Source organism: Sceloporus occidentalis, unplaced genomic scaffold, assembly GCF_023333645.1.
Source record: "Sceloporus occidentalis isolate IW3139 unplaced genomic scaffold, rSceOcc1.0.p SCAF_50, whole genome shotgun sequence".
Classification (NCBI taxonomy): domain Eukaryota; kingdom Metazoa; phylum Chordata; class Lepidosauria; order Squamata; family Phrynosomatidae; genus Sceloporus; species Sceloporus occidentalis.
In genome coordinates, this window is record NW_028317030.1 from 5,599,989 (window position 1) to 5,624,428 (window position 24,440).

Here is a 24,440-nt window from a genome sequence, read left to right on the forward strand (position 1 = left end):
TATGTGTGTATGGACCGGAGACACAACGTAGTCTGGTTTGTGGTAGAATTAACCCTTTAGAGTCGGGAGGCAAAGATGGCACATGGCAAGGAAGGGGGGGGGAGATATATATACGCGATCACCTCGCTAATAATAAATGTGTCGAACCAGATGAAAGCCGATTAAATTGTCGTGATTTGTACCGCTGATGGGCTTGTCAGTTAAAGCCGATGTACAGCGGCTGCCACGCGATGCGTGATCTCATCGTATATAGTAACAGGAATGACTGAAACCATGGAAGGGGGCCGGGTCCCAAGCAGCGAGGTGGGACTCGTTTATTATACAGCGATCAGCCGTAACATTATGACCTCAGGCGTAATATCGCGTCGGCCCCCTTCTGACCCGTCGAGGCTCGGACTTCGCTGGACCCCTGAAGCTGCGCTGTGGGATCCGGCACCGAGACGTTAGCACCAGGTCTTGTAAACTGTGAGGTGCGGCCCCCATGGACGCGTCCCAGTGCCGCATGTCCTCCAGGTACGCCCTCCACGTGATGTAACAGAAAACGGGATTCATCAGACCGGCCGCCGCCTTACATCGCTCCGCAGTCCGGCTCTTCTGCTGATGAACCCATTGTAGGCGCTTTCGGACGGCCTCGCCAAAGAAGGATGCAAATGTACTTAGGGAGAAGCTGCAGCTACAAACCGATGGCTCCCCTCCTCCTGGAGCCAATCAGTAACAGAAAAACAATCCTGTTAATTCTAATTACATATAAAACGTTTCTTAGAAATTGTGATGTTTGTAGATAACGAATACCACGAAAGATCCGCTAACTAAGGTGAGGCAGAGACTCAAATATTAACCCCTTAATGGCCCATCATGGACATTCTAGGTAGTGACTCCCCAAATGGCTCTAATACTGGTTCTCAAGGAAACATTGACTTATTATTCACAGATACACTTGAGTCACCTGCATTCAAGCAGGGATCACAACCATAACATACCGGGAGCAAAAGCACGAATTGGGGATCTTATATATGATCACATTAGTTGTAGAATAGGAAGGAGTTGGCTCCAGACTGTGTGACCCCGAGAATCTGCCCCATCACCCTGAGATTGGGGCAAGACCCCTGAGGTTCCCCAGGTTAGGGCATTCCTCCCCAGTCTTACTGCAGGATTGACACTCCTGTTACCCCCGGGCCTGGACGGTTAGGAGGTGACCCCCTGGACAGCTGCCAGTACGCGTAACACCCGCATCCATTGGGCTCTTTTAGTCTATTTGAAATTCGCCATAAAGGGGGCGGAGCTCTCTGGGTAACAGAAATCCCACAATTGGCCATTTCATTTCCCCAGGGTGGGTTAACCCCCCTCTTTCCTGCTTATTAATTTCTACAGACGGCCTGATAATAACGATCCAGTTTCCTGCCGTCTCTTTATGCACGGATAGCTCTGCCCACACTAAAGATGGCGCCAGCGGAGAGTAGGGGCGTGGTCGCTGTCACTGCCGGGCGGTACTTAGCGGTGGGTGTGACCCGTCAGTTATTGAAAGGATCCGCACAGACGCGCTGCTCCCACACTTTCGAGCCCACAGCCACTCGCGATCATGTCTCCCAGCAGGAAATTCTTCGTGGGGGGGAACTGGAAGATGAATGGAGACAAGAAAAGCCTGGGGGAGCTGATCAACACCCTGAATAACGGCAAGATTAACGCGGACACAGGTAGGGGCCACAGCACCCCCTGCGGGTGATCCGCGGTCATTGCAGCGTTACCTATAGTCCTATCTATACATAGAACACACATACACCTTATATAGAATATGTACGTGCTGCCGACTCTGTCTGCTGATGCGCATCGCTGGGGTCTTTCTCATTAAGCCCTTTAACTATTAACCCTTTCATAGTCCACTGACTCGCTAATAGTGGAAGCCAGATTGCTTTAATGATCACATGGCTTGTGAGGTGTGAAGGTATTTGGCATTAGGTCACCTGTGTTCAAGCAGGGATTTCAGCTGTGAGGAAAGTGCTGATGGGGACAGTCAGATATCATTAAATAAGATCCAATATGGCATCATAAAGGGGCAAACCCCTGCTACATCCCAGGTACAAGGGTAGGGGCTGCACCTGTCCAAATACCCCCCACTCGGCCCTGCGGGATATGTGGGGCTGCTTTACTGCTGATCATCATCCTATAGGACTGCGTGGTGAGATCACATGTAGTTTAGCGCTCCAGTGATGGAGGGGTTAAAACACTGTTGCCCCAGACAGTGAGTAAACCGTGTGATACGTGTTGGGTAATCACTTCCTTTACTGACTGCAAGCACGTTCTGCGCATGTAACTGTCTAATAAACCTTAATGAACAAAATGCAGACGTATACATTGTATCCGTATTTATTACAGCAACCGATCGGCGATTCAATTATCCAATCAGCAGGGACTTTGGACTAAAGTTACCGCTTATCCCACTCGCGGCGATCGTTACTCATTGTTAGTAACAACTAACAATACTCTCTCCTGTCAGCCCTTATTTCAGGCCGTGTTCTGCATGATCTCATGTTAGCGTTACGTGTGTACGTCTTGTATGATGTGTATCCGTGTCCTGGGGTTTTAAACATGCATGGGATAGACATACGGCTCCTGAATCTAAGACGAGACCAACGGCTGATTAAGTTTTGAGTCTTTACAGCAGGAGAAAGGGGTGACTAGACGGGGGCCGGATGGGGCCGATCTGCCGGCGGGTTCGGTGTTTCCGCCCCGCGGCGGGTCAGTTACTGTGTTTAGTGGCCGCAGCCGAGCCCTGGTGTGATGCTCTGTTTTACAGTAAATGTGTCATCGCGTGCCTCTCGTGTATTAATGACCTGTTTGTCCTTCCGAAATAGTGCGACCTTGTCTTAGTAACTGTGTCGTGCTTCAGACTCTATACCACCAAACCCACCATGCGTCGTTAATCGCTGGGGATGCATCGCGTCCCGGGGGATCCGGCATCTCGGGGCTGCCGGGCAATAACTGCATTTCAGACGCTAAAACTGAGGATTTAATACCCCGCAAACCCAGCGGCAGAGGGTCCGGGACCCCGCTGTGAGCACTGGATACGGCTGTCTCTTTGCTGTCTCGTTGGCTGTCTCATGGTGGCGCGCTGAGTCTTATCCGTACCGCCTGCCTCTGTGCTTCCAGGCACGTACGGACTCTGCAGCTTCACAGCCTTAAAGAGACAGTACGTCGCACCCACAGGCTGCAGCACGCTCTCCCTGCGCTGGCTTCTGAGTCTCGCCACCGTTAACACGCGGCCCTCCACGTCCCCCAGCACTGGGGTCACATCAGATCAGTTACTGTACTGGTTCATAGTGGGACGGGCAGAGCTGCTACTGGGTTTCAGGTGACCTTTAACCCTGCCAGGCAGTGACAGCTGAGTATGGGGCGTCCTAAATCTGTCCGTGACCTTTAAACTGACCCCGCGCCTGAAAGTATGAAGGGCGCGACTCCTTAACCTTTCCAATGCGCCCAAAATAAATGGGAAGTGTCTCCAGAAATAGCCCGACGTGGGGGGGGGGGGGATCGTGTCCTTGGCTACTGTAACTGTACGTGTCCCGAAAGCCATCGTGAACCCTCGCTCTGGGCCACTGTCCCCCCTCCTGTATCCTTTATGGGCTCTACTCACAGATATTAACCCTGTGTGTGTCTCCAACACAAGAAATGTCATTCCATTAAATAGGGGATCATTCAGGAACCCCACCAGCCTATTCTGCCACATAGTCTATAGCTATTTACCCTTGCGCATGTGCACTCCCAAATATTCAGTGGTCTCACTGTCACTCACACTCTTTCCTTACTGGACTGTCTATAATGAACTGGAAATGTGGCCCAATTTAAGGAAAATAGCACTGCTATGCTACTATTCTAGGTTTTGAATAAAGAAAAATGTATTGTTCCTTTCAATATAATTATTGCATTATTATATATAAATACCCGGGTGTTATGTTTGGCTGTAAGAAATTTCCGTGTTGCTGACTCTCTTTCTGCCCCAGATGTCGTGTGTGGCGCCCCCTCCATTTACCTGGACTTCGCCCGGCAGAAGCTGGACGCCAAGTTTGCCGTTTCGGCGCAGAACTGTTACAAGGTGGCAAAGGGCGCTTTCACCGGGGAGATCAGGTCTGTGATGTAACGGTGTATGATGTCACACGGCATCTGTGTAAAAGCTCTGCGATCGGTCTTATTGACCCTTTCCTCTCTGCAGCCCAGCAATGATAAAGGATGTTGGTGCAACGTGGGTGATCCTTGGGCACTCGGAGAGGCGACACGTGTTCGGGGAGTCGGACGAGGTAAGATGGGGTGCTTGGCGCTCGCTCAGTAATGCGGTAACCTCATATATACACTAAACCAGGAGTTTGTAGATAAGTGGAAAGTTTACTTGTAGATCAATGTTGAGCTAAAGAAATGACTCAAGAATTCACCATGGAGGTTGGACCTTCATAATGTTCCTCTCTCTGGCAAGTTTAGTGACTGCGTTGGCCGCGGTTGTAAGGTAACTGTCCCGCTATACCTTTTCTGCCCCGCAGCTGACTGGCCAGAAAGTGGCCCATGCCCTGTCCGAGGGTCTCGGCGTCATCGCCTGCATTGGGGAGAAGCTGGATCAACGCGAAGCTGGCATCACCGAGAAGGTTGTGTTTGAACAGACCAAAGCCATTGCAGGTGAGAGCAATCCTCAGTCTCTGAGGCTGCAGCCTGCGCAGGATATACCCTTTCAGTCCCTGTGGCCCCCAGATAATGCTGGACCAGTTACTTATCGGTGTAATATCATATTCCCCGCCACAGATAACGTCAAGGACTGGAGCAAGGTCGTCCTGGCTTACGAGCCCGTCTGGGCTATTGGAACTGGCAAAACGGCCACCCCTCAACAGGTGAGTAACCGGCGAGTATTGCTGGCTATGATTTTTGAATTCCCGGTTTTCATTAAATTTGTTTTAAGCGGAGAAGGGCTGGAGAAACTGGGGTTGCAGATGCTTGAACTCTTTAATCCAAGATTATAACTGCCATTTCTTTCCTCACCCCAGGCTCAAGAGGTGCACATCAAGCTCCGCGATTGGCTGAAGACTCATGTCTCTGAGGAAGTTGCCCAATCCACTCGCATTATCTATGGAGGTAAGTGTGGAACTTCAACCTACATTAGGCCACGTGAGCCGTGCTCATAGGTTCTCGGCGACTCACCTAGGAAGTGGCCTCATACATGTAGGAGCCTGTGGGCAGTTCTCTTCTGGGGCCACGAAGCCGAGACCTGTCTTGCCAACCTAATCTTGTTCTCTTTACAGGGTCCGTCACAGGAGGCACATGCAAAGAGCTGGCATCTCAGCCAGACATTGATGGCTTCCTGGTGGGAGGAGCTTCACTGAAAGCGGAGTTCATTGACATCATCAACGCCAAACATTAACCACCTTTTTATGCCTAAAACCTGCCCTTTTCTTCCCAATAAGTGGTGGCATCTCCAGGAGTCCTAAATGGCTAAAAAAAAAAAAATTGTGGGGGTCTACAGATATTCTCCATGATCCATACCAAGCCTTGTTCATGATGGCATATCTGAATAATGGCTCAAAAAATAAGATGAAGACCCTTCACAGGGAACTGGAAGATTCCCATTTCACCAGTAATAAATGCACTGCGGAACTGTTGGTTTCCACTCTTTTATCCTGGAGATGCAACTACCAGACGGTTTAAGACCAGGGTGGGCGACGATGGTCCGAGCACAAAGACCAGGTTTCAGGTTAATCTGTTTGAACACAAATTAGTTTTATGGCACTTCATTAGCAGGTCATCCTGAAATCACTCTTGTCCTCTGTTGGACCAGTGTAACCCGACTCGGACCTAGAATAGACCTCCTCGTTGTGTTTAGTGTATAACGGTTGGCTGTTAAACTCAATCTCTTGTTGGGGGGGCTCTTCCAGCCAAGCAAGGTGATTGTAGAAAGTCAAATAAAATAATGGAAACAATGCATGTGTTGTCTTCACAATTTGTTCTAAGGAGGTTCATGCATCTGCATCCTTGTTTGTGTGTTGGAGTCCTGAATGGTGAAGGATCTTGGTATAATTACTAATTGCTGAAGTTCAACTGATCCTCAAAAAATGTAACAATGCAACATACGTTCAATGGTATCTCTCGGGGAGGCGGGGAAGCTACTAAAGAAAAGGATTTAGGAATAATTGTAGTGTACAATGCCAGTCAGCAGCTGCAAAAGCCAATAAGATACTAATGCATAAAATTGGATGTTGATTTACGGCAGGAGGATATCATTTTGCCTCTTCACAAGTCACGGGTGAGGCATCACCTTGTGTAAATATGTCTGGGGCCGACATAAAGAGCCCTTCAGTGACCTGTTCATTAACAGAAGTACAAAGAACAAGAGGTCATCCTCTGGGACGGGAAGAGAGAGGCTTTCATACACCACAAAGGGATTCTGTACAGTGAGGGCGATAGTGGTCAAGGGTAAAAAGCAGACCATACAAGGCTATAAATGTTAAGATTTTATGTTAAACCAAGGAGAAATCTTATTTGCTGTCAAAACTGAATTCCAAAGTGGTAAAATAAAAAGTTGGAAAATTGGGGATTTGTAGAGGGGGAAACCTGAATTATTATGATGTGCAACCTCCGGGCTTTAAGAAGAATACTGTCAGTAGTATATGCCTTCTCCTGTTTTTGGTCACTTCCTCTGTGGGTCTTATTCCCTCTGTCTTTCTGTTCTAGAGCTCAAAATGTTTGAGTATGAAAAGGAGAAAACATCTAGTCTCCTGCTACCACTTTCTACACCGTAGGTCATATATGTGTCTTGTTAGCATTCCAGAGCTGGACTGGCCCTGATGCTTTAAGGTCACTGGGGCCGGACGGCATAAATTGGACCGGCGGCTGAAAATACGCTGCCCAGAATGAGTCGGCTGCATGCCGCAGCACCCCAATGTCTGTTGCTGGAGCGGCACATTGGGTGGTGATGGCAAGTGGCCCCTGGGCATTTGCTTGGTATGCCAGATGGTCAGTCTGGGCTTGGGTTATGACCTATATTGAAGAAATCTAAAAAAACTGCCTTAGTGTCTCTGTGTAAATGGTCACCTGATCTGCTTCCAAATCAGAGGAGGCAGAATTTGTATTAACCCCTATAGGTCGCATCTCCCCCTTGGTGGAATCTGATTGGCTCTGGCAGATTTGCAAGATGGAGATGATGGGAAAACCAAGAAGGCATAAAAATAACTAGTGCAGCTGAGCTCAGGTTACTTAAACCATTCTTTCATTTTATTTTAAATGTCACCAAAGCTGGAAGTTGCTATTGGCCAAGAGAAGAAAAATATATACGGTAATATGGTTTGACACCAGGGAACACGCGTGTAAATACCGACATCCATACTGCTGAATAAAGGAGGGGACACTGAAAACACGGCAACAAAGTAACTGCACGGAATAAATGTTAATAGGAAGAAACAATACAGCTCCGTACATATCCTAAACCCCATGCCCCTCTGCTGCAGCAGTAGTCCTACAGCCCAGTGGGTGGTGGTCTTGGGGGGGTCCACTCCTGGCCAACAGCCCTTTGGGACCCTATTGTGGACCAACATGGGAGGATTTTCATCTGATTTGTGGCCTGCTAGGCAGATATCGTGGATGGATACGTACTAAAGAACGTGTTGCGGAGGCATTTACAAAGGAAGTGGTGTATTCTGTCGTAGGCTGTAGGTCCAGGGGGTATCAGTCTCCCTGCAGCTACTAAATGGGCCAGTTAAATGGGAGATTAACCCAACATTGACCCATGAACAGTATGGAGGACCGTGCCAAGTTGGTTTAGTCCTCCATAGGTTTCTTCCACCTGGTAGCGCACATCTTTAAAAATTGGAGTGCCAGGATATGACTTTATATCGTGACAGCCAGTAGTAAGGATGGCTGCACGGTGAGGGTGGTTGGTGGCACTACCCTGGGTTAGGTGTAAGGCAGTTCCAAAAATTAATGTGTATTTGTGTTGTATTGTAAAAACATTACAGGAAAACAATTGTTTTTTTTCCTTATATATAATTTTTATGGTATTTTGACCTTAAACTTGAGCCCCAGATGGTCACCACATGTTGAAATGTGTTAAGTTCTAAGATATCCTTCCATAATAGTGTTCTCAGTTAAGTGGAAAATCGGTGCTTGAAAAGTGGTAGGGCCACAGTGGAAACCAGCACCTTCTGCCCTTCATTTCCTTTGGTTGAAGCCTAAGGAGGACCAGATCTTCTAGAGCCACCCAAAGAGAGGACCTACTGAAGTCTTCAAAGGGTGGCCTTTGAAGGCCCTAGGACCAAGCTTTTTACTCTCTCCTACGTACTCACTTGGTCTCAGCCAAAGGAATGAGAATCGTTCACCATTTTTATGGTCCCTGGAAATATTAAGTAGATTAGGTTTTTTTCCCAATCATAGACTATCTGCTTTTCCCTCCTCCTTCCGAGGCCAGGCTTGTCTTGTTTAAGGAAGGTAACCCAATATTCCGGCAATTTGCATCCTTCCTGCTCTCCTTCCTACAGTATCATCCCATTAGCCATCGCCATGTCTTCGGCTACTACATGGGCTCTCACGGCAGCCCAAATACTGATTTACCTGATGGGTTTGGCCGCAAACGGCTTCATCTTGAAAGTAAGCTTCATGGAGTGGATGCTCTCCGGCCATGTCACCTCCTCCGATTACTTTATCTGCTGCTTGGCTTTCTCGAACATCTTCCTTCAGACCTGGTTTGGGGCCGACTGGGTTTGTGACCTTCTCCTGGAAAGTGGTCCTCTTTGCCGCATGGTCTACGCCCTGAAGATGATGTCCTGCTCGTACAGCTTGTTAGTGTCCTCCTGGCTATGTGTTTTCTACTGTGTTCGGATAGTGTCATTCCAGAACGGTCTTCTACGGCTGATACAACGTAACATCCGAAAGTCCTATAAGTATGTCATTCTATTGTCTGTCCTATTGTGTCTGGCTATGGGATTTCCACTGGCGTGGATCGGGAAGGAAGTCTCGATAATCCCACAAATCAACTACAGCCATTGGTCCAACCATACCACATGTGGCTACTGCTTTATTTCCATATACCGCAGCGTCCTTTTGTTGTTTGGGTACTCGATGCCACTATTTTATGTAATACTCTCAGCAGCTTTTATATTGAGGTCCCTCACGATCCATATGGAAAGAATGCGCGTCACCATGGAAACTGGACACGAGAGCCGCGTGGAAGCTCACGTGAAGGCCAGCTACACGGTTCTCTCACTGCTCCTGCTGTTCGCATTAAACTTCATCCTCTCCATCATCATCCTCATTGATTTATATCCTCCCGGGCACCCGAACCTCTTCGCCTGTTACTTGGCGATAACGTTCTATTCCCTGGCGCACGGTATCGTGTTAATCAGAGGGAACCGTAAACTGCACAAGGAGGCCGCAGAAACCGTGAGGAAACTTCTAAAAATAAAGGGTTAATGATTTGATTTGCATTCTCTGTTTTCCTGCCTCGCTCTGCCACATATAACAATTTTCACCATTGTATGTTCTCTGACTCCATGATGGTGGCCTCTATGGCCCTAAAACATACGTGAGAATTTCCAAGGACAGGCTACTCGAACCTCTCTCTCTTTTGTGGGAGTGGCTTCATGTGAAGGTTGGGTTAGTCTTAAATTAAATGTAGGTAGGAGGGGAAGTGGGTGGGGCCAACCCCAGAGAAGGAGGAAAGTGACCCAGAGACTCAGGGAATGCCGGGCTTCACCAGGAGACTCCAGGTCTAGCCTTAAATGTAGAGAAAGGTCCACTGGGACCCACTCCCCCAGTACGACATGATTACGTTTCTATACTCAGCCTATACAACCCATCTCACTCGTTATTAAAGGGACTGTATCAGGTAAAAATTATATGTTAACATTTTCCCCATTTAGGTTTGCTTTACAATATGTTATTAATGTTCACTATTAATGTTTAGTCAAGTTACTATAATACATCATGCACATTGCAGGGTGCTGACATGGTGGGATATTTAGGGGCATTAACTCACTTTTGCTTATATATATTGAGTCATATACCCACTCGACTTGTTTGCTTGTTTGGATTTACTAATAGTAATATTTTTTTCTTCTGTATTTCACTGGAAATGAAGTAAACTAAACTTTAAATTGATGAAATGGGGCATTTTATGAAGTTTTCATCATTTCTAGTCTACTTTTATTATATCCAGGATGCAAGGGTTAAACCTTGGCCGCCATCGTCAGCGGCTGTCCCTCTTCCAGGGTCTGATAGAGCTTCGCTGCTGTAGCGAATTAATGATACAGCCTGCAGAAGTCTTCGATCCCACCAGAAACCGGTTGAGAAGAGGTTAAAGGAGGTAAACAAAATGCATGTTTTATTAGGGAAGAAACAGGCTTTTTATGTGATGCGGATCAAAGGCAACCATAAAACAAATAGATAAAGATTGAGCATTTGAGTCTTTATAAGCTATTGTTATAAAAGCCTTAAATAAACAGCAATAAGAGAGACATTCAAAATCTTGTAATGCCCCACCCCAGCCACACCTTTAACCACACCCCCTAAAAAAGTGCCCCTCCTTGGGCATTTCAATCAATGAGAGACAAAATAATGTTCCTCTAACAGCTGAACAGATGGTTTCACAGGTTATGACTCTATGTGTGAGAAATATACTATATATAATACATAAACAATATTAGACATTAACCCTTTTATTAACTATTTATTGGTAACCTCAGGAATAAACTAAGTGATTGGTCACGTGCTGGGAACGATAAACATGCACGGCTTAGGCGACCAGGCCTGTGTTTGTTTATTTCCCCCCCCCCCCCCCACCACCAATAATATGGCGTCCTATCGCTATGGCGGCGTCACCTTAGAAGCAAGCCCCTTTCCGCCTCCCGAGCGCCATGCGACCGCATTCCAGGAAAACTTCCGGTTTGTCTCCGTGGTAACAAGGACGCTTTTCATAACCTCCGGTAAAAGGAGTTACCATAGAAACTGACTGACTAGCAGAACAAGGTAAGTCTGACCACATCTTTTAAACTACTTCTTAAAATAACCATTTAAATGCCACAATAATATTATATAATAGAATCCTGTAAATACTCCAACGCATGCGCTCCTCCATTCATCTGCTGTCACCCTCCAGGCTGTGGCCCCTGCACTCTTCTTCACTTACCCCATAATCCTAGCACTTTCTTCACGTCACCTGTCTCAGTATGTGCCTCGTACCCCTATTACTCTATCCACCCCTGGCACCCCTCCATCCTTGTGCCCAAATACTTTTTTGTGCTCTGCCTTCTATTTGTCCTTTAATACTTTTACTTTTTGATCCTCTCCACCATAACTTCTGCTGTCTCTCCATCTGTCCAGTAACATCTGCACTCTTTCTTTCCTTCATCTACCCTGTGACCTTTGTAGTCTCTCCTCCATCTGCTCTGTAATTCATGCCCCATTCTAACACAGGTACTCTTTCCATCATCTGCCCCATAACTCTCCTTCGCCTGCTATCTAATTCATGCATTCCTTATGTAATCTGCCCCATAAGCACTCTCTCCACCATCTACCATGTATACCTGCTCTATACCTTCTATTTGCCCTGTAATACTTCCACTATATAACATGCAATACAGTTACTGTTTTGATCATCTGCCCCATAATTCATGCACTTTTTCCTTTATTTGCCCAATAACTCGTTCGTGCACTCTGAACAATTTACCTGTAACATCTGCACTCTCTCCACCAACTACTCTCTAATTCTTTTTCCTGCAATCCTTATGTGCCGTGGGTTTTTGTCCCATGAGCTTGTACTCTCCTTCTCTACCCCTCACCAAGAGCCTATTTGCCAGCCATATCGTTCTTTTTCCACTCTAGGGGATGTCGGACGTTGAGGATGAAGTTCAGGATGAGGAGCAGGAGTCTGAGCAGCAGCTGGAGGAGACCACCCCAGACATAGCTCGGGGTAATGAGGAGGAAGATGAGGGGGAGGAGGCCGAGGAGCCAGAAAAAGAAGAGGAGGTAAGAAAAGCGATTAACAAGGAACGTGTCCTGTGAAAGATTGTGGAAGTCACTGGTGCTTATGGGGCATCTACAAGTCTGTAGCTGCCTACCCTTGGTGGGGTTAATTGATGAATGGTACGAGATGTAGAGAAATCGATATAGTTATTGGGGGTCACAAACAATATGGGGGCATTATAGGGAAGGATCATATGAGAACCGGGTGACGCTATATGGAAATTTAGTGTTTTCAGATCAAATGTTTAATGTTCCAGATGGGGGCACTCAACACAGTTCTGTCTGATGGCTATGAGTTTTGGGGTAGTTTTTGGGGTGCACTCTTATAGTTCTATGATTAGTAGGGGTTTTTTGGATTGTCGTAGCTTTGTAACCTGATTTTTCCCTTTGGTCCTGCTGGCAGCCTCCCCATGTTCCCCTCACCGAGGAGATGCTGAAGGAAGGGCTGTCGCTGCTCTGTAAGACAGGGAATGGACTGGCTCACGTGTTTGTCAGACTGGAACTGAAAGACAAGTATGTATCTGTGTTAATAAATCAGGGAGAGATCAGCGATTCCTGTTTCAGTCTGATCACTTGCAGTACCCACTGCATGTTACCCACAGTAACCCATCACCCACTAATCACAGCCACAAAACAACACACTAACCACAACTGCTACATGTTACCCAATAACCTTCACTCATTACATCAACTGCAGCATATATTGCATTATATATATATATATTATACATACACTGTTTATATACGTATGTTTTAGTCTCTTTTTTTTTTTTGCAGGGAACTTACAGATATCTCAGTTTTGCAGTCCTTTATACACTTGCGCTATGTGGACCTTTCCCAGAACGCCTTGCATGACCTCTCTCCCCTTGGGGCTTTAACTCATCTGCTGAGCTTGCGAGTGGATCAGAACCGGCTGCTCAGCATGAAAGGGTTGGGAGAGCTTCCTTATCTACAAATAGTCAGCCTGGCGCAGAACCGCATTCAGACCCTTCAGGGACTGGCTCTCCCTCGTCTTGAATCACTCAATCTGATAGGTCAGTGTGGATTTAAGCTGAGTCTGGGGGTAGCAGTCACACTTACATTCCTGTAGCCAACATCTCATTTGTTTTGAGTTTTGGATTCATAATTCATCATTAACTTTTAACTCACAGTTTAGTAAATCAGCCTCATTGGCCTTCCCTACAGTCTGTAATACTAATACCTCTATATTTTCCTCCTATCATCCCAATAATAATATTCTTCCGATTGATCCCTCTCATCGCTCATCTTCATTCATTCACTCACTGTGTTCACTTACTGTCCTGCTGATGATATTTCTTCCTATTTGTTTAGTGCTGTCTCCCCTCTGCTTTGATGTTGTCCAGGTAATAAACTGTCTAGTCTGGAGGACCTGGATTGCAGCAAACTCTGTAGCCTGCACACCTTGGAGCTACGCAGGAATCAGATCGCAAGCACGGCTGGGCTGAACCTCCCCAACCTAAAAGAACTTTATCTGGTGAGCACTTGACCCGTGCAAGTGAATGGAAGCTGTATGTGTGTGAATGAAGGGTGAGTGTATTTTTGCACTGGGACTGTGTGTGATTAAACATTGAAGGCTGGGATTGTGTAGGTGTATGAATGAAGGCCAGGCGTAGGTTTTCACTCAGATCATGACAATGTGTCTTGTCTTCCAGGCTCAGAATAATATAAAGACGTTAGAGGGGCTAGAATCTCTTGTAAATCTAACCAGCCTCCACCTGAGAGACAACCAGCTGGAGACTCTGGATGGATTTTCTGAGAAAATGAAGGCCTTACAATACCTTAATCTCAGGTACGTGTACATTCATAGAAACATAGAATTTGACGGCAGATCAGACCCATTCGGCCCGTTTAGTCTGCTGGTTTTTCCTGCTGTAAAGATTATGGTTCTTGGCCATGTGACTATACATGTTTAAAGGGACGCTTCATCTGCATGGTCCCTTTAAATGTTCATGGTGTTCCTTTTGCAAAAGCACGGGTAAATTCTGCTGTATCCCCCAAAATGCATTTGGCCCTTTATTCACCCCCCCCAACTAACTACTGGGCAGGAGATGTGTTTGGCTGAACTCATCTCCATGAACATTATATACTTACCTCTGGTTAGCTCCAGCACTGGCTCAGGGAACACTATAGGTGGGGGTCTGTGATTTTAATAGCATCGTTATCCCTTCACTGATTGGCAGCTTCAAGCTGCAGAAACAGGGCTGCAGTTTCTAGGTCAAGTATTTTCCTTTTTCATCTTGAATAATTATACCAATTTCTGCTCCAGTTGAAAAATGAGCACATTTTTAAAATACCCAAGAACAGCCAGAGACAGGGTATGTGGGGTTAAATGTATGCCGGTGTTATTTTGGGATGGATATTGTGTCCTCTTCCAAACATTAAACTTCTGTCCTCATTCAGGGGCAATCTGGTGGCGAGTCTACAGGAGACACACAAACTCAAGTGTTTGCCGATGCTCCGAGCGCTCGTCTTGCGGGAGAACCCCTGCGAGGAAGAAGAGGGCTATCGCATGGAGACCCTCATCGCTCTGCCTCATCTGCAGCGGGTCGATAAAGATTTCTTTGAGGACGAGGAAAGAACGGAGGCTGCGGAGACGCAGAGGATGAGGCTGGAGGAAGGGGTTAGTGGGGAGCGTTGTACCTCGGCATAGGAAAGCTGCTTGGTGTTTAAATAAGGGGCATAAAGGACACCGAGCATACGCGAGGAAAGAGGGGCTGATTATTTTGATATATCATTCAGTAGAAGTGTATTAACACTATGATTTCTCTTATAGATGGCTGAATCATCAAATGAATGAAGCTGGACTCTAGCATAGGGACAATCCTCCAAAAGACGCATTACCACATGACCCCCTACACAGAGTGCTATTCTGATGGGCTCTGGCATAAGTGGGGTTAATCCTTTCCTGTTCTTGAGATGAACTAAGACAACCATTTCCATGAGCTGCAGGGGTTAATACAGCGTCCAGGACAATTACAGAAGGGGTTAATGTTAATTAAAGAGATGTATCTGCTTTTTGCACCCTTGGAGTCTGGCTGTTTTCATTGTGAGCTGCTAAGCTGGGTCTCATATATATATATATATATATATATAAATATATATATATATACGGTATATATCTATATGTGTCTATGGAAGCACATACATGTTTGGAGATATATATACAGTAACTTCTTTAACACACGTGGAGTCCCAATTGTTGAAACTGTTTCTGTCCTCCAAATGAATTGATGATTTGTATGAATTATAAATGCGCATTATGTGGATCCTCAGCTATTTCCTATCGCCCCGGGATACCAATTAAAGGTACAGACAGAAAATGTTTAATACAGCATGACCGCGGTCGGCCATTTTTCCAGGACCCGCATACATGTCACACGTTGTTGCCCGTGCGTGTGCTGCCCCCTGCAGCATGTGGAGTGTAAAAACTCACAAAGCACATCAATTGCTGGCGTACAACTCACATACAGCAGGGGCAGCACTTTATACGTAGAGACCTTTTCGTATGTGAAGATGCCATCTCTGTGCCCCAGACAAGCTTTAAAGTATTTGCATTAGTTTGGCCATCTCAGCTATTAGGCCACTGCCGGCAACTACACCATGACTGTCCACAGAACCACAAAGAGAGAGAGATGTGAGTGGCAGGATCGGTCTCTCGTCTGATAAGACCCCCAACCCTTTTTAATGCCGCCTTACAATCTAGAGGGGACAGGGTATAGAGAAAGAAGTGGCTTTCGAGGTTTCTCTTGAATATCGAGTGGGGAGGGCAAAAGCCGCGCGTTTAGGGAGGTAAGAACGTATAGATAGAGTATACCCATCGTACAGCGCTACGGAATTTGATGGCGCTATATAAAACAATAAATAATAACAGGGGAGTACTTTGTTGCAAGGGCAGAGGGGCAGCGGGCTAGGAATGGCTCCGTTTGGCTTGTACAAGGCGTGGCGAGATTAACCGTTCCCCATCGCAGGCAAAAATAAAATAACATTTCTGACAATGAAAGATCTTTTAATGATGCAAGACTGCCCCCTGCTGCACACACGCATGTACTGCACGCACTCCGGGTCCAAATCAGGCGTAGACCCTGTTATTCAGTCGGAAGAATGATGCCCCCGGCTGCCTTTTAATGGAATCCGTCAAGGGCTGCGGATAAACAGAACAGTGTAGAGATACATGCGTGTTTCTGCTCCGTGTACCGTGTTCTCTACGCCTACCTGATGCCTGACACCCCGATTTCTCTGTTGCTTTAGGAAACCGTTCCTGATCATTTTTGCTGGATTAGTATTCAATCCGCTGCGATCAAATTCTATGAAAAATCTATATTTCTTTTGTAATTAAGCCTTCGTTAACAGGCAGCTCGTTTCTGGCCGTCTGCATTAAAGGGGCAGCTGCCTAATTATTTCCCCACTGATCAGTGAAGCAAACCAAATGTTCTTCACTGTCACGGCTACCATTATTGCCAAAGGGTTCCGATCAAGTCCCTACAAGGGGACATTTTCCTAGCCCCCCCCATCTAAGTGCCCCTTCTCTCCCGATTCAATCATCTCAACCTCAGTGGTTATTGGACACATGAGTGACCCAAAGTGGGACCCTGAGAAGTACATAGACCGGGGGCTGCTGACTCACTCTGCCCATCATATGCACTTTAATGGATAAAGCTGTGCCCCCCTTAAATTTTCATGTTGCCCCCTTACATTATGCAGACTCTCCATCCACGTATGCAATTGCCCCTTTCCCTGTCCCTGTGTTATTTGATCTGTGTTTGGCAAATGGAGCGGGGGTCTATTCACTAAAAATGTTAAACTTAAACTTGGATCAGCGGACACAACGTGCCATTGGAACCCAGGAGTGATGGGAGTGATAAAGGGCCATTGGAACCCAGGAGTGATGGGAGTGATAAAGGGCCATTGGAACCCAGGAGTGATGGGAGTGATAAAGGGCCATTGGAACACAGGAGTGATGGGAGTGATAAAGGGCCGTTGGAAAACAGGAGTGATGGGAGTGATAAAGGGCCACTGGGACACAGGAGTGATGGGAGTGATAAAGGGACTCATCTGATGCATTTCGTGTTATTGTAATGGACAAAACTGGGTTTTCTTTAAAAAACAAAGACATTTCTAAGTGACCCCAAACTTTTGAACAGTAGGGTGTATTGTGGGAGCGGGTCGGTGGGCCATCCCTTATGGGGATGCTCTAAGGGAAGCGCGGCCTTTAGCGGTTGGGTTGGGGCCGCTCGGCTGCGTCTCTACGCTCTGCAGGCTGGCCGGCCCCGGCGCAGTGATTTTCTGCAGCGGCCATTTCCATTTTTATTGAATTAGATTTTTTCTAACTGGCTTTAGGTTTACGATCGCGTTTACGTTCTTCTAGTTGTCGATACTCTCTGAGTTTGGATCACTAGAAAACTCGTACTGACGCACACACTAACACTCAGCACAGGGTACACATACAAACAAATACAATCACACACACTGATACAAACGGACAAACTGATACAATACATTCACAAACTGATAGAAATGTATAAACACAAACGCCGGTACAGTTACATTCATGAACTGATACAAAACTAGACACACAGTAGCGCAAACACACACTAACATATACATATAAGCACACGTGTAACAACAGGCAATCACACGCTATCCCTGGCGTGTAAGCACACAGTCCAATATAGCAACTGGTTCACACTAATACAAGACATAAAAACACACATATGAACACAGTCGTACACATCAATACAGAAATACACACACATGGGGACGCGGGTGTACACACCAACACAGATACAATCACATACACACATGCGTACACACCAATAAAGACGCAAACCTACACACTAACACAGACCTACACACCAACACACACACTAACGCAGATGTACACACTGACACAAACACTGACGCAGGCATACACAGTAACAGATATACACACCAACACAGCAACACTCACACACACTTACACAGACGCACACACTAACATATATACACACCAATACAGCGACACACACACACTGACATAGATGTGTAAAGACACTTAAACACACTCCAGCCCTGCAGACAGAGCCATCCTTCCCCTTTGTGCCTGAGAGAACAGGAAGAGAAGGGGGAGAGAAAAGAGGAGGGAGAGGAGAGAGTCAGAGATGGAGGGGAGAGAGTCTGAGAGATGGAGGGGAGAGAGTCTGAGAGATGGAGGGGAGAGAGTCTGAGAGATGGAAGGGAGAGAGTCTGAGAGATGGAGGGGAGAGAGTCTGAGAGATGGAGGGGAGAGAGTCTGAGAGATGGAGGGGAGAGAGTCTGAGAGATGGAAGGGAGAGAGTCTGAGAGATGGAGGGGAGAGAGTCTGAGAGATGGTGAGGGGAGGAATGGGAAAGATAGGCAGTATGAGGCAGAAAAAGTAAAAGAGAGAGAGGGGAGAGAAACAAAATGAGACGGAGGAAAATGGAGAAGAGAAGATGTGGAAAGGAAAGGGAGATAGGGGAGGAGAAAGTGAGCGAGGGGGGAGAGAGAGAGGAGAGCGAGACACCTCTGTCACTCTGTCTTCTCTCCTCCCTCATGCCTGTCTCCCCCTCCTCACCTCTGCCTCTCACAGAAGGAGGAGAAAAGAGACAGATAACCAGGGGCTGGGGGGAAAAAAGAGAAAAAAATAACTTTCAGGAATAGCGAACCCTGCGTCTGTCTGTCTGTCCGACCCCCCGCCACCGCTCTGTCTCTCCTCCCCTTGCGCTCTCAGACCTAACGGGAAGAGACTGAGAGGGAGGGAGGGGGGGGGGTGAGGGCTTACCAACTACAGACAGACAGACAGACAGACGCAGAGAAAGAGAGGGAGGTAACCCGGAGAGGGGGGAGGAACTAACATGAGAAGGGAGGGAGGGAACAGCGGAGAGGGGGGGAGGAGGAGGTAAAAAAAATTTGTCTTTTGTGGGATTTTCACTGCACAACGGATTAAAAAAAAAAAGAAAAAAAAAAAAGAAAGAAAGAAAGAAAGAAAAAAAAAGAGCTTTTTCCGTCTCCTCGGCTGGGTGGCTGCTCCTTTCGCTCTCCCTCTTCCACTCGGCCCAAGCCAGCAGCGCAGGTACTGGAAGCCGCACCACAATGCTCCGCTGCGACTCCCGCGCCGATCCTTCGCTTGGCCCCGGATGGCGAATGTCTCCGCCTGAGTCTGTAGCGCTGCAGAAGTAAAGAAAAAAAAAAAGAGGGAGAATTCAGGACTCATAATTGCCCTTTTTCCCCCCCGGATCCTTTGTTAGGTGGGTGATACGGCGGGTTCTGGATCCTTCCAGACACTGTGGAGCTGAGATTGATGTGTACGTAGAGATATACATGTGAAGCCACACGTATGTGCACGGGCAGACAGCATGCGGCAGCTGGCAGCCGGGAAGCCGACACACGCTGTGACACACACACACATCACACACATGTACATACACACACAAGACACTAAGCATACACACATACAAAAAAGGTACACGCGCACACACCCCCTCCTGTGGGAACACGCAACACACACCCCCAGCCTGGCTATCTGTCTGGCTCCAACATGCACAGCTGCGCAGTACACAAGGGGGGGGAGTGGGAGGCGAAGAGTTAAAAACACAGATTCCAAGACGACCTCTTCTCCTTGCTCCCAGGAGCTTACACTCAACACGTATGTGACTCTATAGGAGAGGCCGGGGAGTACAGATAGGAGGTAGCCGGGGCTAGGCCTGTCCAAAAGAGCTTGCGCTCCAATAAAGAGTTAATGTTGGTATGTATTGGCATGCACTCCTATATGTTATAAAGTAGTAGTGAGGGTTGGCAGTCTGTCGGGGGTGGTACCGTCACACTACCCCTGAAGGGGGGGGGGGAAGGGTAACTTTTTATGCTGCCCGGAGTGATGTCAGATACAGGAGGGTGTGTGACACCTTTTTTAGGGGCAACTAACAGTACAGATGGTTTTTGGGGCGACCCGCGTCTATATCGAGCTGTTCCTTGATGTTTATTGAGCTAGCAAGAGGGTTTGGGGCTGTTAGAGGGATTTTAGGGGTATTTTATAGTATATAGGGGTTGTTAGTTGGATTCCGGGTGTATTTTATAGTAAATGGGGCTGATGGATGGCTTTTAGGGGTATTTACAGTATATGGGGGTGTTTTATAGTATATCTGGGTTAGGGGTACCTTAGCAGTATAGGAGTATATTGGATGGTTTTAGGTTTTTTGGGTGCTGTTCAGTATACAGAATGTTATATTTTGGGGTGTGCTGTGTGTTTGTGGTGCTGCTTAGCATCTGTATGTTGTGGCCGCTCTGAGTGTTCATCGTGGAGCATGAAACACATTTTCAGGGTTCCACTTGATATGCGGGTTTACATATGAAATGTTGCTCATAGATATATATATATACTTTTTTTGGGGTGCTATTAATAGGGGTATGTGGGGTGTGCTATGTTTTGGGGTGCTCTTCATAAGGTGTATGTTCTATGATTTGGGGTGCTATATATAAGAGGTATGTGACATGTTTTGGGGTGCGTTTTTTTTGGTGGTACATTTTTGGGGTGTTGTCCAGCATGGAGGTTATGTTTGTGCAGTGCAGTAGCTGGGGCTGAAGCTTCATGTTGTCCATATGTGGGGGAGCCCTGGTTTGTTTTTACGAGGTGCTCTTCAGTCTGTGTGCCATTTTTGCCGGGGTTCTGCTCAGCTTTGGGGTTGCTTTACACTTTCGGGGGCTCCTCAGAGACCTCTCTGCAAATCAGTGTCCATATTGGGTGCTGTTTTAGGCTGTTTAGGAGATACAGTTTGGGGTGTTGCTAAAAAAGGGTGATTTTTTTTGGGGGTGTTATATAATAAATGAGTTATGTAGTGTTTTGGGTTCCATTAAGTATTTGGGTAACATGGTAAAGGATCGTCAATTAATAATTCTCTTATCTGACACATTTAGGGGTCCTGTTCACTACAGGGGGTACGCAATACATACTTAACGGTGTGGTTTACTATTTGGGTTATGTGATATATATATATTTTATGGGGTGACGTTCACTACAAGGGCTATGTGATATATATTTGGGGGAGTTGGTTGGTATTTAGGTTATGTTATATATATTTGGGGTGCTGTTTACTATTCTGGTTATATGGTATATATTTTAGGGTTGATGTTCACTATGGGGGCTATGTGATATATATTTGGGGGAGTTGGTTGGTATTCAGGTTATGTTATATATATTTTGGGGTGCTCTTTACTATTCCGGTTATGTAATATATATTTACAGATTGTGTTTACTATTTGGGTTATGTGATATATATATTTAGGGGTGCTGTTTACTATTCTGGTTATGTGATATATATATTTTAGGGTTAATGTTCACTACAGGGGCTTTGTGATATATATTTAGAGGTGTTGGTTAGTATTCAGGTTATGTGATGTATATTTAGGGGTGCTGTTTACTATTCAGGTTATTATATATATAAATATATATATATATATTGTGGGGTGCTCTTTACTATTCCGGTTATGTGATATATAATTAGGGGTGCTCTTTACTATTCCGGTTATGTGATATATAATTAGGGGTGCTCTTTACTATTCCGGTTATGTAATATATACTTAGGGGTCTGCTTTACTATTCGAGGAATGAGATATATATATTTAGGGTTGCTGTTTACTATTTGGGGTATGCAATATATATTTACAGGTTCTGTTTACTATTCGAGGTAAGTGATAGATATATTAGGGGTTCTGTTTACTAATCTGGCTATGAGATATATATATTTTGGGGTGCTGTTTACTATTTGGGTTATGTGATATATAGTTAGGGGTACTGTTTACTATTTGGGGTATGTGATATACCGTATATATTTATAGATTTTAGTGGTGCTGTTTGCTATTCAGGGTATGTGACGTATATGTTATGGGTGCTGTTCAATATTTTGGCCATGTGATATAAATTTTACGTGTCCTGTTTACTATTTGGGGGCCATTCAATATCCAGATCCTGTGTGATTTGTACTGAGGCGTTCTTGGGGTGCTCATGTTTGGGGGGGCTGTTCACTACTTGCATCAGTTATGTTCATATGTTTGGGGTTCTCCTCTGGATTTGGGTTGTATGCCGTGTTTCGGGGTAGTTCTTAGTATAAAAGGTATCTGCCCCGGCGGGTGCAGCTCTGGGGTATCTCAGGGTGCTTTTCTTTGTTATCTTGATAGTTGCATTTTGTTATGTCTATACCATGCACAGTATGCCTGGCGTGTTATACACACGTAACATGTAATATTAACACTCACAAGCAGCTGTAACTATGAGTTTATGTCGCCGTCATATGCAGCAGCCTAGACGGACGTTACATAGCGTCACGCTCTCTAACGTCCCCATGCGCAGGTAACTCGCTCATTATAAGTTGTTATATTTACTTATATTACATACCTGAAAGTACCTGAAAGGTGTTATTGCAGTTAACTCCTTGATGTCCGGCTGGATGGTGGAAAAGCTACGAATACAGAAAAGGGGTACACGTTATAAAGTCAAACACAGCATTTTGAATATACAGCGTCTGCAGCGCCATGAACCAGTATTCAGAATACATTACTCCGTGGTGACAAAATGATTTGGCATGGCGTCTAGGCTATGTGGGCACATTTTTTTTTTACTGGTAGCAACTTGCATTTTCATGCAGGGCACCAGTAAGTTGGGGGTCAGGCTCTTTGCTGAGAGGGTGGTAGATACATGGAACAGCCTCCCAGCCGAAGTGGTACCGTGAGGGAATTTAAACATACATGGGATTTTCCCCTCTGTGTTAAACCATCAGAGGTGAATCCCCTCTTACTCGTGTTAATTTAACTAAGCTGGAGGGGGCACAGAATCCGTGGCGGGGCACCAAATACCATATAGCCAGATCTCTATATTACACAGACCGGCCAGGAGTCTGATAATAGATCTCTATATTACATAGACTGCCCATAAGACTGATAATAGATCTCTATATTACATAGACTGCCCATAAGACTGATAATAGATCTCTATATTACACAGACCGGCCAGAAGTCTAAAAACATGGCCATCCCCGCTCCTACTACTACCCTGTCTAATGCTTGCAGTGGGACCACCAGTCCAGAAAGGAGTCACCAGCTCCCAATCCCAATAAAAGGGCCATCTGGGCCCCAAAGCCTGCGGGAGCTCAGGCCGAGTAGAGGGCCTGGGACAGATCGAGGCTTTTCGGGGCCCCATCCATGTGTATCGGTTGAACCCCAATGATGGTGGCCGTGTTTCAGTGACTCGTGAATAAGGTCATAGGTCAGTTCCATGCTAATAGCGTGCCGCAAACCTGTGTATGAATAGTCAGCTTCCTGGCCAAGCTTCCCCAGAAAACCCCTTTGCTCTATAAATTACGGAGAAAGTCCCTGCAGATACCTCTCAGCGTGTGCTCCCTCCATCACTGACCATTGGGGGTACAGGAGCTCACTCACTGGCCACAGGGGCAACATTGTAACTGAGTGAGCACATGGTGGGGCTGGAAGCTATTTGATTGAAACAATTTGCAAGGGGGACACGGCATACATTTAAAGAGACCACCTATATATCATATACATTAAAGTGCATTTTAAGGCTCGAGTGTCCCTTTAACAAAAGGCAAGGGTTAACTCAATGGGGAGGACTAATCACATAGCAGGTCTTGAGGAAAGTTCTATGAGTTTCATTAATGTCCAAACTCTAAACTATTGGATTTATGAAAAGGTGACAGACGCGGTGTGATATTCTTTTTGTCCCTCGTGTACCATTACCGTGTGTTGTTGAATAGGCGCAGGTGCGTTGTATAAAGGTTTACATTAATCTGCTGTATATAACACCCAGGTTTCCCACAACAACCCGCAGACCACAATATTACAGATGGCCCGGGATAAGCCTGGCTTTTGTGCTCCGGCACAAAGACTTGGATTTGCATGTCCGCTTTCCGTGATGTCACCGTGATGGCTTTTAACTTCCACCGCCTGCGCTTTCTGATCGCCAATTGGTGGAATTGTTTGGGGGGTATTTGGTTTAGAGTTAGGGGGTTTATTTTACCGTATTGGTAGATGGTGGCAAAAGGTGGCAGGACTACTATAATAATAAAAAAAGGCAACCAAACAAAATAGCTGCCACAAACGAGACATATTAACCTAGGGGGTAAAATAATGAGGGAGAATGATTATCCAAATCGTGAGATTAAGACCATGGCTGCCCCCCGTTGTATAGACATAAAGTGGGCTTCTAATACATATTCTTTTTTTAAACAAATGGAACCAGGTCACCAGATTTTCAGTTAACATCCCGCCTTACATAGCTTACCTGTCAGGTGTCCCTCTTTGGTCCCCAAATCCAGATTTGCTCCTCTGAGGCCCCTCTTTCCTCCTCCTGTGCCCCGCTTCCCTCGTCCCGTGCCCCTCCTTCCTCCTCCTGTGCCTCTCTTTCCTCCATTAATGCCCCTCTTTCCTCTGTT

At 46.1% G+C, this 24,440-nt stretch overlaps 3 protein-coding genes across 3 annotated transcripts; all 3 read left to right on the forward strand.

The window, feature by feature from the left end:
* Positions 1-1,579: 1,579 nt before the first annotated feature.
* LOC149288740 (triosephosphate isomerase) lies at positions 1,580-5,398 on the forward strand. The gene is made up of 7 exons (XM_089491541.1): positions 1,580-1,694; positions 3,999-4,122; positions 4,208-4,292; positions 4,530-4,662; positions 4,786-4,871; positions 5,025-5,112; positions 5,280-5,398. Exons 1-7 carry the CDS (start codon positions 1,580-1,582, stop codon positions 5,396-5,398), a joined length of 750 nt encoding a protein of 249 aa, XP_089347667.1.
* A 3,128-nt stretch (positions 5,399-8,526) lies between these two features.
* Positions 8,527-9,435, forward strand: LOC149288741 (taste receptor type 2 member 40-like). Its single transcript, XM_089491439.1, has one exon. It carries the CDS (start codon positions 8,527-8,529, stop codon positions 9,433-9,435), a length of 909 nt encoding a protein of 302 aa, XP_089347565.1.
* A 1,378-nt stretch (positions 9,436-10,813) lies between these two features.
* LOC149288742 (leucine-rich repeat-containing protein 23-like) lies at positions 10,814-14,656 on the forward strand. The gene is made up of 7 exons (XM_089491440.1): positions 10,814-10,918; positions 11,845-11,988; positions 12,389-12,498; positions 12,763-13,019; positions 13,350-13,480; positions 13,659-13,795; positions 14,407-14,656. The coding sequence occupies exons 1-7, from the start codon at positions 10,814-10,816 to the stop codon at positions 14,654-14,656; spliced, it is 1,134 nt and encodes a 377-aa protein (XP_089347566.1).
* The last annotated feature ends 9,784 nt before the right edge of the window (positions 14,657-24,440 follow it).